General features: G+C 40.3%; 1 protein-coding gene across 1 annotated transcript in view; it reads right to left on the bottom strand.

The window, feature by feature from the left end:
• LMO3 (LIM domain only 3) overlaps positions 1-17629 on the bottom strand; it is a 55520-nt gene extending 37891 nt beyond the window's left edge. Inside the window, exons 1-2 of the mRNA XM_086466922.1 lie at positions 17605-17629; positions 10853-11066 (exon numbers count right to left, since the gene is read on the bottom strand). Coding sequence (XP_086323048.1) covers positions 10853-11066; positions 17605-17629 — 239 coding nt within the window. The remainder of the gene's footprint in view (positions 1-10852; positions 11067-17604) is intronic.
• Between the last annotated feature and the right edge of the window lie 1748 nt (positions 17630-19377).

The raw sequence follows: 19377 nt of genomic DNA, 5'->3' as shown, positions 1-19377 counted from the left end.
CAGGCACCACCACCAACCCTGTGCATCTCAGATGTGCTCTTATAAAATATATATGTATATTTTACCTACAATTATCAGACGAGAGCCTACTTAAAAGACACAAGGAGTAGGGAGAAGTAGTAAGACGCTGTTACAGCTATTACAGGAAAATGCTCAGGCTGTGCTGCACCTGGATACGGAGGGTAATTGGGACCCTGACAGGGACACATCAGGGATCGTAATGAAAGGGCTCAGAAAAAGCACAGAAGACACCCATCGCTGGATGTGTGCTCATGAAGTAGTCATTTCTCTTTGTTTCGCTCACTGACTCTTTTTGCTAGCGATTCACTCCGCAGTATGACTGAATTAGGTAAGGAGGTGCTGGGGGAAGCGCTCTTGGCTAACTTCAGACTACAGCCAGGCTCATTAAAACCAGCACATTTGCTGCAATGTTTGCAGCATTTCCTCTAGGTTTTAAGATTGTTTTAATAAGCAAAATTCTGAGCAGAAAGAATACATTTTAATTTACTTTCTAGTGCTCCCTGTTATAAGTATTCAATGTCATGCTGGATATTTTTTTTAATACTATATGGAGCATAAAAATGCATGCATTTAATATCTTAATAAAAATGAACACATCCTTCTAGAAGCCCGAAGCTGCTAAGTACACAGGACAGGTTCGTTATCACAATTTTGGAGCATGAAGAGAAAGTGTATTGAGAACCCAGGATTCACAAACATCAACACAAAATCCCAGGGCTTTTCAATAAAGTTTTGTCCCACCTCCTACCACTTGCTGTCTCCCAGGAAAACTGCGGACGGCAGAGCCCATGAGCTGCCAATGGATTGTAAAGACAAGCCTAGAGTTAGACCCTTAAATCATCCACCAGCAGTTTGATTTGGGGGTGGTAGTATGTAGGATTAGCATACAAATAACCATCCTTTCTGTCAGAGAGAAACAGGGCAAGGTTGTTACAGGTGTCAGAACTTTGATTGACATCCTAGAGGCGGCAGCAAGGTGCCTGGCCAGGAGCAGAGTTGTGGGTTTGAGCTTTTCCTAGGCCAGGGAGGGATGTCATGCTGTGGGTAGAGGTAATCACTGTACAGTACACAGCACATGAAAAACAAGGACACGGCAACTCAAGATAGGTTTGCAGGCAAAGCCATTCCGGTTTTAAATATTTGTCTTTACTAAGGCATGTTTCTAAATTAATAGGCCCTACAGTTTTCAACAGGATTATTCAGGATACATCATCAAGCATGTAGTATATATTTGTAGAATTAGGGTTAATGTTATTTTAGTATAAAGTGTTCTCAAATGTATCAGATTACAAATTAAATATGGAAGCCAACAAAAACTAGTGCAGAACAGCTCCTTATTGAGACTGCCCTGCCCCTTCTTGACACTTTGTATAAGGCAGACACAGTAGGCTTATAAAGATTTTTTTGAAAAGTTTTGAGTTTACAAAAAAAAAAATCTCCAAATCTCAAATCCTAGAAGCCCCTGAATTCTGTGTAAAATTTAACAAAAATTAGAAAGTGGAGAAATGCAATTTCATTCTCTATGGTAAGATAATTTTTAAAGTTTTCTGCTATCTAAAACAAACAAACAAAAAAATCTTAATTTTTTAATGCAAATTTTGAGAAGGATTAGTAGCCGTGAAGGCAACAGTCTTGACTTCAAAAAAAACAAGATTTATGTAGAGGCAACCATAGTGACGGAAGATGAGAACTACAACAATAAATCACAGTGATTGCAATTGTTATTACCACCCATAATCTGTAGCCTATGACTCACTTAAGCTATCGCTACCTAGAAATCCTTCCTAAAAAGTTATCTAAAATGCAAAACTAAGTTCAGTGATTGTTACTGGAACTATTTTTACAAACTGATCAGCAATAATAAATTCCTTTATTTCTTAGAATAGGTGTATTTAAGGAGGGGGTTAATTATTAAATCTATATTGGCATCAACTTTTCTCCAACACATATTTCTCTTTAAGGTATTTGCAAAGAAATAATCTCATCAAATAAATTAAAAATAACATTTATTTTGTCCCATGGTAGAACAATAATACTGTTCAATACAGGGTTACAATAATACTATAATAGTGTACATATATAATATAAATACTGTTCACTAAGCTGGAACCCGAGACTCTGTGTATGCTGATATTTATGGGTTGGAAGCTTGTCTTGAAAAAAATCAGGTTTGATTCACAAGCATTTTGCACATTTTGGTATCAAGAGAGAAAAGTGATAACTCCTGTACATAAAGTCCAAAGGTTCAAGCCTTGTTCAAAGCAAAGGTGCCACGTGAAAGCAGCAACACAAGAGCAAGGGGACATTTGCTACCTGGTGTAGTATAATGCCTTCCTGATTAGTCCAATATATCATCACTTACAGTATATCCAAACATATAACTTGACTTACTCTCACTTATTCACTTACTCTCACCTCCCCCAAATGTAGAAAAGATACAATAAATTCCCTGTTCTCTGCTCTCGCCCCCCCAAAAAATAATTTTATCTTTGCAGGTTGTGCAATTCTCACTTTCATCTACTATGTGCCAACACAAGACATCATCATTTTTGCAAAAGAAAAGACGAAAAGCTTAAATTCCCGTACTGCAGAATGCCACTTCACTCAAGACCAGCAGGAGAATTTCCTGCAGAACGTCATTCCAGAGCTGAACATGCTTCTCTCTTTTATAAAAAAGTAGTGATTTTCTGCTAGTGAAACGTTCCTTTGTGTTGTGTTTTGTAATAAAATAAATAAACAGGGTTCACTCTTATCCAAAAGGAAAATATTTGCAGTTAATAATTGAGGCCATTGTGCTCTTTGAGAAATAGGTGCTAAATGCTCTCCAGTTGCTGGTAGCTGCAGTTCTGATGTGAGGCTGGAAGAGGGATTGAATTGTGAATTTGCTGTACTGGCAACCCACCGGTGACATTTTAGCACATGCTTACATTAAGCTTGCAACTAACCTCACCGATTGCCACAGGATTATCAAGATACTCAATTGTTAGCGTACATTTAAAGCCTGTCTTAACTGGTTTTAGAGAAGATAGGACCATATTGCTAGTGCCTGTGTAACACAGGGTGCAGAATTCCACTACAATTTATGCATAAATATACATGTAAACATTACACCAAGCAGATGTGCAAAGAGGACATGAGCATGGAGAGCTTGCAAAGTATCCTAACTGTATATTGTTTCACTTTGATACATGGCTTGCGAAAGATCCAATCTGGCTGAACTACTTATCCTGTTGTTTGAGTAATTTATATTCTCATTAGTATTTGGTCAAGATCTGATACTACTTCGGGGAATTTTTGACCCAGGATATGTTTCAGCATCTTTGTTTGTTTGTTTGTTTTAATATCTTTCTAAATATTAGAAAGAAACAAAACCAACAGTAACTGTAAATCCAAATTTTAGTTATTTCTAGCCCATTACAGACTTTTTTTTTTTGGTTTTGGCAGATCAGTACAGCTAGCTCTTCCATCCATCCTTTTCCAGGAAGATGATAATTCAATAGATTCATATATACATCTAAAAAAATTCAGCACATTCTAGAGATGACTTAAACAGCCTTTTCTCCTTTAAAATGTGAACCTACTGATATCCATACCCATTTAAAAAAATCACATACAATAAGACTCAAGTGCCAAAGGCTAATTGATTCAGAATATACAAGCAGCCGCCTCAGGAAGGTGTGAAAGAACAGTACCAGAATTACATTACATGGAAGTAGGTGTAAAGCTTTTTGACAATGTAGACTCATTACTTCATATATTTGTGTCTGAAAATCTTCAAAAATTCAAGAATATTTTGATCAGAAAAAAAATAAGCTTGTGATTATTACTTAGATTTATTTAAAAAGCCATCCATTATCATACTAAGAAATCCATTGGGAAGTTAGCCATCAAGAACCCAATGCATTTAGTAAGGTATATCTGAAATATGGATTCTTAAGGACAGCAGTAGTTAAGACCAATTTAATTTAGAAAACATTTGAGTATTGTATACTGGTATTTTGCTTTCCAAATCTACCATGAATATATTTAATTTCAGTGAGAAATTAAAAGAGAAAGCAATTCCTAAAGTAAGGAGAGTTGAAAGCATGTAATGATGTTGTCCATTTTGATGGCCAAGTCTTGATTATCTGTTAAGAAACTTTACATTAAATTTCTATTTGCAGGTGAGCAGTATTTTAAGTATTCACTTTGCTCATGACTATATTTTTAGGGAAAACAGCTATGTTTGTTACATACTATTCAAACATTCACATCAAGAAGGAATGCTATATGTTATCTGGAACATTTGAAGAGTACTCAGTAAGGATAGAACAGAATATATTCAGTAAGAAACTTTTTTTTTTAATTACGTAGGAGAGACTTATGTTTCAGTTTTGTATAAAATATCCACAAAAAATATATTTTCTTTTTTTAGGGAACAGATATGTAGGAGAAATCAGAACTTCTTAAAGCCATCTCTGTGCTAGGTAGTCAGAACTAAATATTCTACTACTTTATACATAGATGCATTGTTTCACATTTGCTTCTGGCCAAAAATGCAGAAAGTTTCCAATTAAACCTTGGATGTCAAATCACATGTCATAATATAGTTGATAATATTTACTCCTGAAGTAAATAATTTTAATATGGGTATTATTTTAAACATATTCCGTAAAAACAGTAGTCACAGTCAATTTCTGAGGAAAAATTCAGCAAGGAAGTAATCAAGATAGTTGCATTTCTTTTAAAAGAGGTTATAACAAATACTAAGCAGACCTATAGAATTGTTCTTTCACCAAGAATATTGTCCCATCCTCTGGCACTGCAGACTTACCTAGGTTGCTGTAAAATCACCACTATAATAAGATTTATTGAGCTGCTATGTATTGACAAAATCTTTGTAGTAAAATAATTTTCCATCAAAATACATCATACTGTAGAAAGGTAATGAAGAGCTGTAGGACAGGCTTTAAGAGGCACTGTACTTTCATCTGAAAAGTCTCCTGAAACTCTTTGAACATTTCAGGGGATTAATGAGGTATTTTGACAACACACAAGAAGCGTCTGGTTTTCAAGAAGCCTTATAAGAGGGAACATTCACATTCTTGGAAATTAAACTGTGTATTTTAAGCTACTAAAAATAACACAATTATTAAAAATTTGGCAGCTCTGAAGAAAAATACCAGCAGATATGGGAAAACACATGGAACTACTGAAGAGTGTCAAACTTGAGTACACACATTTTACAGCATTTCAACATGACTTAAACACCAATTTTAACAGCTTAATTGAATGTTTCTTATTAAAAGCTATCACAGATGAACTAAAATAAGAACAAGCTAAACTAGCCAGAGTGTAACTAAATCAAAAACATTATTCTTTGCAAGTTGGGTGGATTAACTGTACGTACATGCATTACTCTTTGTAGTACACTCTTATCCCTTCAAGAACTGTTAAGGTGTTTTGAGGATTTCAAAACCTTTGGCAATTAGTGGGAGAGAGAGAATTATTGCCTTTTTTTTGTTTTTAAAGGCATGTTAAATGATACAATTAATGTAAATTTAAGAGAACACTTATCTCACACAGCAAAATTAGTACAAGCAGACCATTACACCTACTGTTTTTATATATATCTTAAAATATTTTTGGGGCCTGATCCTGCAAACTAGTACTCCCTTGAATACTTCAATGCATTGCAACAAGGACATTAGTATATAAATAAGGGTTCAGCTCTACAAAGCTTTAGTGAAGAAAGCAGAGGTCTCTTAAGCCTCACTTCTGTAAATACCTCAACATTCCTGAAAACTCAAAGTGCTTAAATCTTTCAAGATCTACCCTTATTTAATCAAGCTGGGCAAGATGCATACTGAGGTGTCGTTTTGAAAACACCTTATAACCCACTACCTGTGAAAATATCCGTGTAGAGTATTTATACATGCATTTAAGAGAGCCTATATCTTAGGTGTTTGCGATACTTAATGTGCTTTTTCCACAACATGAGAGAGAAATAGGATCTGCTAATCAGTACCAGGCCACAAGACATTTTAAGTCTCTCTAAGTACTTCTACGTAATAATTTTTTAAATAATAATTGCCTTTAGAGTGCCAGCAGTTGTACAGGAAAAGGCTGCTTCCTAAACTCTACTCTTTTCAGTCTGTACCCTTTAACAAGCTAAATATTTTACAGAGGCAGCATCTTTATGATGCTTATGGTTGAACACTTTACTTTCTGTAGTCAAGTCTCATTATTTACAAGATCTGGTCCAATATCTGTATTTTAAAAACTTGGCTTTTTTCAGGTCTTCAAACCAGCAAGCGGGGAAGAAAAAAAACCTAACATGATCTGCCCCTTTCTTCAGGGACAGTGACCTACTCATCTTCATAGCTACTCAGTGGTACTTTTAAAGTCTGCAGTACATTTACAAATGAAATTGATATCAAGGTTGGGCGGTGGGAGGGTGGACTTGTGTCACCATCCCTCCCCATCCCTGATAAGGTTCTAGATATGTTTAAGGGCAAAAATTCCACCCCAATATATCAGTTTTGTTAATCCTTTTCCTATGATCTGTTTGCCTGGCTAGGGAAATTATGCAAAAAGTAATAAAGGTTCTAATTCAATTTCCATGTTAAGAGATGGGTTTGAAAAAAAAAAAAATCAGAAACTATATTCTTTGTGTTTACTAAGAGATATGCACTCCAACATTTAGTGTCATGGAGCTGGAGTTAAAACCAGAAACGGTGAAGATAATTTAGCTGCATGAATGCCTGCTCTTCAGTAAAATGCTGCCAAAATTAAATAGGAATGAAACAGCACTTTGTAGTCATTGGTCGCTCAGCAGGGTTTGCGTAGTTAAAAACTCTAAGTGAAAAGGGTGATTGACCTACATTGCTACTAGCTTAGCACAGCTGTACTTTCATATTTTCGCTGCATCCGAGGAAGCTCATTATTTAATACAACTGAGTTACATGTAATTGTTGGTCTTTCATTTTACACTTTTAGGGGCCAGATATTAATCTCAAATGTGTAGCAGGCATTACTGTGCATCTGGAAATATCTGTGGCTGCCCATTTGCACGCAAGGCTAAGAGACGGGATTGCATATAGTTGCACCTGAAATTAGGAGGCTGCCCAGGGGTAGGAGGACATCACAAATATGCAGAAATCAAATGAGCAGATGGAACAGAAAGCAAATCCCCTGGCACCCCAAAGGCAAAAGCTCTGCTGTTTCACTGTTGTTTTGAGCAGAAATGGCCCAGAATGCACAATCAAAGTGCATTTCACGCAACTCATACCTGCAGTTTAAATAAGTAATAACATTCCAGTTAACAACCAGTTTGACATGTTAACAGCCCAAGGGTTGTTAACATAACGACTGGTCATTAATGGCAGTAATGACAGATTTCAAGTGAATGTTGTGCTTGTAAATGGATGTGTTGCCAGTCAGAGAAGAGGACAGAGCAGGATAGGCTGATACATTAAGATGTCACCGTACAGCTCTGGAGGGAAAAAGGGAAAAAAAGCCACCCCACCTTCTTGCATATTTCACTTACTGTAAATGGACTTGAAATACTGGTGTAAACCTAAGTTCCTTAAATTAAGTCTTCACTTTCTAACCCAAGAGTGTATAAGCAGGAGACAGAAGCCTGCAGGGGAATTATACTCTGCATATCATTTTCACTGAGTGTGTTATTTCTAACATTGAGTCCTTTCTTTACTCAAGTCCATTCTCATCCTCGTTAACAAAACGGAGTTCATACCTGCTGTGGCCACCCTAATAGCCTTGGTGTTGTCTGTCACCTCTGAAACCACCGGAGCAACTTACGTGAATCAGATTCCAGGGTAAAGACTCTCACACCCAAAGCATCTTCCAAGCTCATTACCTCATTAAAGATTTCTTCCATCCCCTCCCCTCAAATCTCCCCGCCCCTGAGAAAAAGGTTTTAGTACAGTAAAATTCACTAATTTTACCAAAGGGGAGAGATAAAGCAAAGCAAGTTTTGAAGTTTTGAAGGTAACAAAGTACTTACACAAATCTCACCAAAGCGAGTACCACAGGGCTCAAATGTGGAACAAGAGCATGCAGCAGGGCTGAGGGAGTGTCTAGTTTTTTGGCAGTGTCTCTCTAAATGAGAGATACTGAAAGTATCTTTGCAAATAGCCAAAGACACAATCACACAGTTTGCAAAATTAACTATGAATGTTAAAGCACCCAAACTGGCTGCTTTATTGCTTATAGCATCTGTAGAATGGCTGTCTTATTGAAAGACATAATGAACACAGAGAGACAAGTTAATAAGCAATTTTGCTCTTTATAGTATTATACAGGCCACATATCCTCTAGAGGGCACCACATAAATTAATAGGAAGCTAGAACAGTTTTATATGTAGCAAAGACTCCCTTTATGGTTAAAAAGGAAAAAAAAATAAGAGGATAGTTTGAAATTGTAATCGAACCCTAATCTGATCATTAGTACAAAGTAATTTGTTCTTTAAATTCATACCAAGTGGGTTGCTAAATATGAAAACTTATTTGACTACAAAGCTAGAGAACATTTAACTAGTTTCTACATTAGCATTAAAAAGATCACTTTTATAGGTACACTGCATAACTAAGTAGATAAGATGCAATGAGGCAAACGACTATCTGCAATTACCTTAAGTGCATTAGTTTGAAGTTTAGTGTAAATACCAAGTTTAAATCTGTGCACTCACAAGAATCACTAAAAAAGAGTTCACGACAAGACAGCTTCATTAAGACTTGATAAACCCAGAGACGGAAAATCAGGAACACCTTAAAATTGATTATAGGATTTCTCATGTATGCTGGTTTCACTGGTGCAAAATATTGTGTACGAACAAATAACTGAAACATCAGTTTTGAATGAGGTCATGACAGACAAAAAAAAAAAAAAATAGTCTTCTCTCTCTGAATCACTTAGTATGAATTTTAACAATGTATTAGCAAGATATTTACTCTTTTGGGCCTTTCAAAGACCGTAGAGCAACAATACATGTGTGTGTGTACATCTGTGCTGAGGAAATGTTTTGCTTGTATCTCTACTACTAGGTCACTTTTGGTTTTGACTTTTGATTTTAAAACATTGGATCTGCTGCACTAGCACTTGGGAAATTCAGTAAGTTCAAAGACTCCAGTAAATCTGGAACTCAGATCAAAGAGCCATGGCAGACTTTTCTTACTCCTTCAGGCACTTGTTGTAGAAAGATTCTTAAAATGGGTTTTAAAAATTAGGATAAGTGTTACCTTCCCATTCAGAAGCTGTTTCGACCCCTCTCTATAGACACACGCTCTAAGATCACAAGTGACCCAGGTTCACATATAACAATTCCCTTTTATTCAAACAGTTCCCTGCCAGTTTTTAAAAGTAAGGTTTTGTTACCTACTTCTTTGGCAGCTTTAACACAATGGCTTTAAGATGCAGACTTTATACTAAATTCCCAGCACTCTGTCTTGCGTTCAGTTCAGAGTTTTAACGGGTAGGAGAGCACTTTTACCAACAAGTAGTCCAAGCCCACACCTGAAGTACCCCGATCTGCCTCGCAGGCCCAGCTCAACAAATGCACAGCACGTTTGCAAGATTTTTGTTCCACTCTAGAAAAAACATGTTGTAACATGGAGAGCCAGAGTACTAACAGTTGTTAATAATGCTTTAGTCTTGATTCCTGTTCCAACCTACCCATGCTGTATAGCTTGGGAACTGTTCAGCGTGTGGGAATCTCCTATTTGGTACCTGTACTTAAACTGAACTTGTAAGTTAACACGTTCAAAGAGAACTTTAATTTTTCCCCAATGTATTACTGACTTGAATGTCCCTTTAAAAGAAAAAGGTTTCACTACAGGAGCAGGGGAAATATTTCCAGGAGTTCACATTTGCCTGGAGCAGCTAGTCTCATTAGGCCCCCTCTACAGGGAATGGGGGAAAGGTGCTCTTATAGGAAATAGGTGCTCTGAATCACCCCAGAGGAGCCTTTTCTATTTATTATTGAGAGCCTAGGGAGACTAAACTTCCTGATTAAACTTAGCTCTTGCGAAGTAGCCCTATTTATTCACGTGCAATCTGGAGATAAATTAGCCTTATGCTGCTCATCAGTACTTCGCTAGGAGTTATGCCACAAATACTTTTGAGAATGTAGGTCCACAAGCAAACAAGATGACAGAAAACCAGGTGACTATTTGTTGTCTCTAAGAAGTGGCAACACATTACCTAGCGTCCCACCCAGGTCACTGGGTTAAATAAGGACCAGAGTGGATTTGAGCCTACTAGCTACATGGTTATTTAGCACAGCGAAGACAGCTGGTCATCAAGGTCCAGCTTCTAACATCTAAACAGCAACGTTTATAAAAGCTTCCAGTGCCACAAGTGAAATCCCTTGGTAAACTAAGAGGACAAAAGTGAAGATGTAAATGAAGACAAGTGAAGCACTCCTCACTTACAGACTTCAAACCCTGCACTGGAGCTGTTGAAAAGCACGAGCATGGTTTCGGGCCGCTATGACAGCCACCACCGTGCTGCGAGGAAGAGGAGACCACCACCAGCTCCCTGGGAGCGCAGTGCTGTGGGAAACGCAGAGGGTTTACTCTATTCTCTTCCTCCTCTGAGCACAGGAGTCCAGTATTAGCATCAGAAAACTGGCAGCTGCCTGCATGACCTGGTTATGTGTGCTTTTTGATTCAGATTCTAGTTGTATTTCCACACTGCAGTATTTGTTTTCTCATCCTCCACACATACTTGGCCTTGCAGCCCTCAAGTACCGCTTATCCAATAGTGACTACACAGGAAGGACTGAAGAGATTTACCAAGTTTGTCAGTGAATGCAAGAAGGACATAGCCTACCTCAGATAGTCTCTGCGACAAAGGATAAGGTTGGCTTTGGTGTACAAGGTAGAGCCCACCTCCCCCAGGCGACAGTCACAGCAGGCACATTTCAGGCAGTCTTCATGCCAATATTTGTCCAGGGCTTTTAGAAGATACCGGTCTTTAATCTTACGGTTGCAGCCAGCACAACCTTTCGGCTTGGTGTCTGGCTGGACTGAGAGCATTTGTATACCTGAAATACAAGCACACAAGAGAAGAGTGAAAACAGATACTCTCTCAAGTGCAAGTCTCGCCCTTTTCCTCCACCTTGCCACTCCCCCCACACCCAGCTGATTAAAAAGGCAATCATGTAGATAGGATGAAATAACCTAGACAGTCCACAGCAATGTTAGGATAAATTTGAGAGTAGAAACTTCCACTGCTCTAAGTTCCACAGCTTCTTGTTAACACCTCATTTACCTGGTCTCTTTGCTGAAAAGAAATAAGATTTAAAAATTAAGATGAAAAATTAAAACAGTTAAGCTGAAAAGTCATCCACTTTTGCCCAAGTATCCAATATTTAGCAACCAAAAATTTAAATAAACAGCGTATCTATGATGGCAAACATAGCTAAATCCACGTGTTTGGACCTGTTTGCACTATGTTTATAAAATATAAAAGCACTCCAGTTTCTAAAGAAGAAAAGACTGAAGCTATTAGAGGCACAGGGCCAGAGTTTCAGGGATGTTTGACCTAGACATTTTGTTGCTGGCAGAGAGGTGTTTGGTTTTTTTAAGATTTCAGTTCTTGTTAGGCACATGAATGAAGCAATCAGATTTCCAGATACTTCAGTACCAGCATCTCTAGTTACAACCTGCAGTGTAAGGACCTTCCGAAAAATCTGATTTTAAGTAATCTGCACAAGGTCAGAGACTTGCTAGTTCAACAAAGGGGAAAAAAAAAAAAACAAACCAAGAAATGCAAACAGAAAAAAACGCTCAACTCTGCCCCATTTTCCAATCCCAGTTTTAGCCAACAACTAGTTTGGGACAAGGAGTACAGTAGTGTCCATTAAGTATATACACCTTTTGATGTAAATAGCAGAGACCATTTAAGTAACGATTGAAATGCCTGAACCACTGTTTAAGGGAGAGAACTGGTAAAATTGGAACACAGTTGAGCGACGGCACACAGAGCACTGCGGCCAGCTTCCAGAGATCCATACAAAAATCGATTGCCCTCAGTTTTACAGTAAAAGGGGAGAGAAGGTCACTGCCCCAAAGTGCTTACAGACCAGTCTCTCTTGGTTAATAGCACAAACTGCCATCCCATTACACTCAGACCAATTCTCTGAAAGTCATTTCTTAGAATAAGCAAAATCATAGCACTGCGAATGCTTTGTTGGAATCAAACAAGCACCGCAGAGAAAGAGAGAACTGACACTCAAGTTAGGTTATCTTACTGTTCTAAAGCCAATCTGAGGTGTAACAAAAAAAAAATGTTACTTGTTAGAGTTCATCTGAATATACAAATAGAATTTGTCATGAGGGGAACGAATGCTTTTGCCAACAAGCAAATCCTACCCCAAAATTCAGGGTATGGCACCCTGTTATTATGCAGAGACTGGGAAAGGTCAAACAGAGTCTCGTAACAAAGAAAAGCAAATTCAAGAGCTCCTCATCAAGAATGCTCTACGGCCTACTGTTAAGAAAGCTTTACAGTCCCAGCTTCTGTCAGCAGATCTCAGTTGGTGCTGTGACACACCACTACAGAGAGGCAGGCTCAGGGAGCTAGAACATGATCAAGTTGGGGTGTGGGGTTTTTGTTTGTTTGGGTTTGGTTTTTAATAAGCTTTCATAAGGAAAACATGAAAAAAAGTGTAATCTTTCACGCAATGGTACAGTGTGCCTTTATGGATATTAGTGCTACAAAGACAAGAAGCTAAATGCTATGCTGGCTGAGGCATCCCAGCTATCTGCAGGCATATGTGTACGTGGAACACGTTGAATTTATGTAGACTGCAGTGACTACAGAGCCAGTTAAGTGACTTTCCAGGGTTACCAAGCTGAACTCCCAAGTTTCACCTGTGAAGCTGATCACTGAATTAGAAATAGTAATTCTTATTGTGACAAATGAGCAACAGCCTTGCTCCCCTCTTTGAAATACACACTATTACACATTTTAGGACAATATCCTTCTCTGTTAAATTAGCCGTTCAGTTATATAGAGACAGTTCTCCTAGTGGGCACCCCAAAGTAACACGGCAGTACAGCTGCGTAATATCTAAAGCTCACAACAAAACTGTAAGGTCTGTATTTTTCTATCAATAAGTATAAAAAAATGGCATTGCTGCCTTCCCGTTGGTCCCAAATCAATGCTAGTCTCAGAGCTCCTACACCACTTACAGACCCGTAAGATCCGTTTCTCGTTCACAAGGGGGAAGATGAGATCCAGCGACCTGCACAAGGCTTCACAGTAAGTCTGTGGCAGATCTGGGAAGGAACATGCGCATCTCATCTTGAGCAAGCACCATGAGACAAAAGCTGAGCCTTTACAGTATTTTTAATTGCCAGTTGACTCCCCTGAATCCAGGGTACCTAAGATGAAAAAGCAAAATAACACGGCTACAAATAAATGACTAAAAGCAGTGAAAATGTCAGAGATTTTTGGTAAAGAACCTATACCAGACTGTAAAGGCAAGTCCTGCTGGAACTCTAATACCTTCACTTGGTCGAAAAGCCTTAACCTGTGAAGTTGCATATCACAGTAGAGTATAAATATCTGCTAAGTGCCAGCAACAGGCTTATCCCCAGCCCCTCTCTTTGGCCAAGTAGAAGACAAATGCATAAAATCAGCCACAATTTGTACCAACTTCTTGGAACTTAGCAAAAAAGTTCAGAAGCGTGAAGGGCTGTTCTAGGGCTTTAATCTTTTGCTCAAGGGAAACCAGGATAAACTAGGAGCTAACACAGTCAAAGGCTTTAAAGAAAAAAATCTTAATGTAAAAATTTGTCGCCTGATAAGGAAGCGGGTTAGAGAGTGGAGGCTGACAGTCTGATCCAGGCTGATCTACTGTCCTGTGCTGTCTGAAGGGAACGAGGTGCCACAGAAACAAGGCTAAACAAGTGAATATCTGAGCAAACTGCAATAATCAATCCTGATAATTCCTGAGGTGTATGCTGCGAACATGAGGTTATTGTATTACAAATAAAAACGCAGCTTGCACAATCTTGCACATACCCCTGTACAATTTCTGAGACATTTGCTACATGAGGAAATTAGACAGAGCACTGTCATTTGTGTTGGTTAGCCCAAACCCTCCTTGCAGAGACGAGTGAAAAGGGGCAGACACCCCACGGAAGTAGTGTTACCAACCCCGCATGTCTATTTTCCTGAGGCAGAGAGAGAAGGTGATGCTGACATCCCACTGGCAGCATCTTCAGATTAAGGATTCAATCTGCAGCAGCTTTTGGAGGGAAGTAATGCTTTTCTCCTCTGACAGATCTGATCTTTTCGCACTTTACCTGCAATGAAGCTGCTTCTATTTTAATGAAAGTTAAAAAAAAAAAAATCCCCAAACTACTGCTTTGCTATAAAAAAGTTACTTTCTTTTTTTTGAAGTGTAGAAAGGTTCTAAACAAAACAAAGCATGAAACAGCGCTCCAAGAAGCAACTTGCATATCTCCAGATTCTTTGCACACGCCCTTTTCTTCACATGCCCTGGATTAAATCACTTAATTTTGAAAACACAACGTTTCTCTGTATTGTATGAGCCACCTTAATGCAGAGCACCTCACAGACCATCTTTCTTCCCTTTAATCTTCCCATAAGATCTTCAATGCAGTTACACTTTTCAGATACATGCTTGTGTATTTTTAGCTCTTTTTTAATTTGGCAATAAGAATACCTGCAGCTTACTGTCAGCCAGCTTTTCACAAGCTGCAGTTTAAGTACCCATTCATTTCTTAGGACACAGGAAGGACTCTTTCAAGAGGCTGACAGCACCCACAAAACCATCCAAACTGCTTGCTGCTGAACTATCAGGTAGCGGCACACAGCACTGCTGCCTGGCTGCCCTCCTCTCCTGCTCCCCCTGGAAAGCAGAGCTTATGGAGCACTTCCAAAAAAAACCATAAGCGCTACACTCAGGCTGTAAAAAAAAAAAAAAAAAAAAAAAAAAAAACACAAGAAAAAAATTTCAAACCCAGCTTTCTCTTCAGTTCTGCAGAGTCCTAGCCATGCTCTGCATCACAGAGCAGTTCTGTTCTCAGAACTGAGAAATTTCAGTGCCTAGTCTGTCACTGTCAAACGAACCCTTTTTATTTCACCCCAATATGCTTTTAAGGGCTTCCTCTATCCTTCCCTTCTATTCCTTCCACTCCTACTCCCCAGATACTGCACATAAACTGCAGAGCTGTGTCAGTAATAAGACTTCTTCATCATCATCCACCACCTTTAAGATTTTTAAAGGGAGAACTTAATAACCTGATTTGCAGGATTTTGGATTTCCCTCTGTCTCCCTAAGTAAGTTCAATGCAACTGACTCCCATCTCTGGTTATTGTTACTATCATGTAATGAAACATTATCAACTGATTTGTAACTATAATTTCAGGATAAAGAGGAAAGATTGCTGGAAAAACTAAATTAGGCTCCTGGAGGAAGGCAGAGAAACAAAAATCCATTTCATTCCAATCATCACCCTTCTCAAAAATCAAAGGGAATGAATATTTGACATAACAAACTGTATTTTGTTAGTGATGTAGTAGCATCCGTAAGCAGGATTGGTCCCTGATGGTGCCAAGTGCAGACAAGACCCTCAGTTTCTGGTTTGTGGTAGAGCCAGTCTTTGAAAAGCATGTTAAGGGAGGAAGGGTTGGATATTATTATGCCCTGGATCACTTTGAAAGTTTTGAAGACCACTCTCCCCCCACTTTTGCAGAGGCACTCACACAGTTCTACCAAGGACAGTAGTATGTACAGCAAGAAAGAGGAAACTTGCCTCTACTTTAAAAAAAAAAAATTAAAAAAATCAGTTTGGAGCAAATTAAGTATCAGTGCACTGGTCTTTAAAAGACAGCAAACTGACAGACAATATGCAGTCAACAAGAGAGTTAGAGATCTAGTAGAAGATAAAAAGAACACTTTTCCAATGCTTTCCCACTTTGTAGCTTCATCCTAAAAGCATTCAGAGCTCCAATTATTCAGGACAATACGCACGCAGACTTAAAAAAAAAAAAAAAAAGTTAAGGTTTCCGAAGGTAAGCAACATTTCAGAGCTCGCATGTAGCACATCAGGAGTCGTAACTAGTTTTAGATTGGCATGTAAATTGTTCTGTGGAAAATTCTTATTGCCTCCGAGACCCTGCTATTCTGAGTTATTTGACAGTTTAAGGGAAATCATAATTAAAAAAAGAGACATAAATAATAGCCTGTGCAGTGTGGTGCACAGAAATAAGTAGAACCATTTCATTTAAACTCTGGTGAGCTTTTAATTGCCTGGATTGCATTGTGAACCAGCCTAACGGTTGATTGCCTCCATTATGCTCTCTTGTTCTGTGCCATTCATCCGCACAGTCTCAGCTTCTGTAGTTAACACAACAAAGTAACCGCAACTCCATAACACTCAGGGTTTTTTTTTTTAAATAAAAGTAAGGATTTTAGTACTCTGAATATAGTCTCTTCTATATACTTTTGAGTTGATTTTCCATGGTATATAACTAAACTTCACCTCCTGCCCCTTCTTCTACAAAGGAATCTGATTTTTTTCGTTATTATATTTGATTTTTTTTTTTTTAATAAATGAGGTGGGTTGGGAAGTGGAAGAAAAAAAAGAAGAAAAGAGAAGAGGTTAGGTAAAAACTAAAAATGCGAACGCAGACCCACAGCTGGGAGCAGTGATACAGATTAAAAGAATTTGGCCAACATGGCTAGTCGATTGCCAAGAGACACCAAACAAAAGATTTCTCTTCTTCTTTCCCCTTCTCTTTTTGAAAGCTAGATTGGGCCTAAAAGCTTGTTTCTCTCTGTTCACTGGCCCAGAGCATCCCTGCAGGCTGTAGCCCCCTAAGGGACAACACAGCAAATAGATGTACCCAGATCTCAGGGACAGGAGCTGCTTAGCTATGTTCCTACCCCTGTCGTGTCCCCCCCCACCTCTCTCCCCCCCAGCCCCCCCACTCCCTCCCTCCTTTTTTAGAGCAGTGGTGCTGGGAACCAATTTGATTCCCTTTTTCTCCAATGCAGCTGCAAGGCTCAGAGATACTGACATTTTTCCACTCTTATCAGTTTAATTACAGTTACCATGGCAGCAAAGTGCTAGTGCTTGGCAAAGGCCAACAAGAGATTTGCAAGACTGAGTTCAATTTTGATGCAGCTCACATGCAAAATAAAAAAATAAATAAGAAACATACACTCTACAACAAAGAATCCCTTTTGGAGTTAGACGCTCAAGCCTTTTGTGCTAATTCCTTTTCAAGCATCACAGGGATGGGGCGGTGGGGAGAAGAGGGGAGAGGGAGGTGTCGGGAAAGCATGTAGCGATATTTGTTGCACCTCGCAAGATTAATTGGGTTTAACAGCGGTCCTACAAAGCTGTCCTAGGAAGCGGTATTTTGGGGTCTCTTCGGAGCACACGCACACACAGACACTCGCTACGGCAACGCGTTCAGGATCGAAGGGGAAAGAGAACCACTCTGCTTGCCTCCCCCCCTCGCCCCCCCGCGCCCCCCCTCTACCTCAAAGCGCACCGCTTCTGCTCGGGGCGCGCTAAAGCAGGAGACCGCCGCCTTACCAAAACTTTTCTCCTTTTTCTGCATGAGTTGGTGTACGGGCGCCCGGAGAGCTCCTTCTCATTGAAGCACCAAATCCCGGCAAAAGTAGCAAGTGCTTCCCCGGCTCGGGTCAAGTGAGCCGGGAGCGCGGCGCGCCGCAGCCCGGCGGGCGCGGAGGCGGGGGGCGGCGGGGGGGGGGGGGGGGGGGGGGTGGCGGCACACCCGGAGCCGCCGGCCGCGCACGGCGATGGCAAGCGACAAAGCCACATGCTCCCCTAACTCTGCCCGTAAGCCTATAATCCCAGTGGTCTCTTAGCTTTGTTGTAACAAATGGGTTTGATTAAACTGTCACATGCGGCGTTAGCATACCATATCGTGCTCGGTATGAAGGGGGGAGGCGGTGAAAAAAAAAAAAAAAAGGAGGAAAAAAAGAAAGGATGGTAGGCAGAAGTACGGTTTCGTAACGCCAGGCTGGCTGCCCTTCTCTCACGCTGGTCCAGGAGAGGCTGCGTGAGCCCGGACCCCGGCAGCCCCTGTGCGCCTGGCGCGTCCCTACCGCCCCCAGCCCGCTCTGCCCCCCGCCCGCCCCCCCCCCCCCCCCCCCCCCCCCCCCCGGGCTTCCCGCCCCGCTCCTGCCTCCGCTCTACCCAAAGGGTTAACCCTGCACCGAACCAGTTGCAAATTAAACTGCTGTACGGGGAGGCTTGTGGATTAGAGCCGGGGAGTGGGAAATTAACCGACTCCCTTGATAATTGAGAGCACGTTTCGAGAAGCTCTGGAAGAAGCAAGAATAATAATAACAATAATAACGGGTGTGTGTGGGGGGGGTGGTGGTGTTTGCTGCAATTCATTGTTAACTTTGACTGCTATTTCTCGAGACATACAGTTGGATGGGTTTTGCTCAGCATCCTCCGCTTGCATGTATTTCATGTCTCATCATAAAAATAATGAAGCCTCACATGATTTAAACAAAACAGTCTCAGCAGAGCTGCAGCTTGAGCGAAAGTTGCAGTGCAGAGATGTGTGTGTGTATTGCAGCCCCGGCTTATGACTCAGAGAGAGGGAGAGAGGGAGAGGGAGAGAGTGATGCAGACACACATACACAAATGACCCAAAGCTTATGTACACAGTTGCCTCACTTACCTTCTCAATTAAGCGATACAGGGGAGGCAGTTCAATAAGCACAGTGGCTGCTTTGTAGCTCTTCTCCTTGGGAAAGGTCAAAAAGAAGCATTGTTTGGGGAAAAAAAAAAAATAAAGAGGGGGTGGGAGAGATGGGGAGGGAGATCGCTATTCTTTAAGTTTAAAATAATGAGGTCCTCAAGGATCCGCCAAGTAATTGTGTTGACCGCATCCGAGCTACAGGTGTCCTCCTTTTAGTATCTTGCAGTCCAAGGCTGTCTGTCTCCGTCCTGGCTGAAGACAACTTACCTAAAGCAGCGTGTGAGGAGCCGAGTTGAATGAAGTCAGGGCTTTATCAGCTGCAAAATGCAATCCCTTACCAGCCAGACATAATACAGCAAAAGAAAAGGTCACTCAGTTATTACTGAGCCAGCGGAGCCCAGGCAGCTCTTGTGGAAGACCACAGAGAAGCAGCTCCCTTCCGATTTAAGGCTATTTACCTCTCTCCCCCTCCACCCACCCTTCCTCTCCCTCTCCCCCCTCCCAACTCCCCCTTTCTCTCTCTCCCTCTCTCTTTCTCTCTCGTTCTGCAGCTCGCTCAAGTACAGCCGCCCTCGGAAAGTGCAAAGCAGCCAGGAGACAGATTGGGCTTTGTTGGTAATTTCCCATGG

Source organism: Leptosomus discolor, chromosome 1 (assembly GCF_034619465.1).
Source record: "Leptosomus discolor isolate bLepDis1 chromosome 1, bLepDis1.hap2, whole genome shotgun sequence".
Classification (NCBI taxonomy): Eukaryota; Metazoa; Chordata; class Aves; order Leptosomiformes; family Leptosomidae; genus Leptosomus; species Leptosomus discolor.
This window is presented reverse-complemented; position numbering and strand designations above follow the sequence as displayed.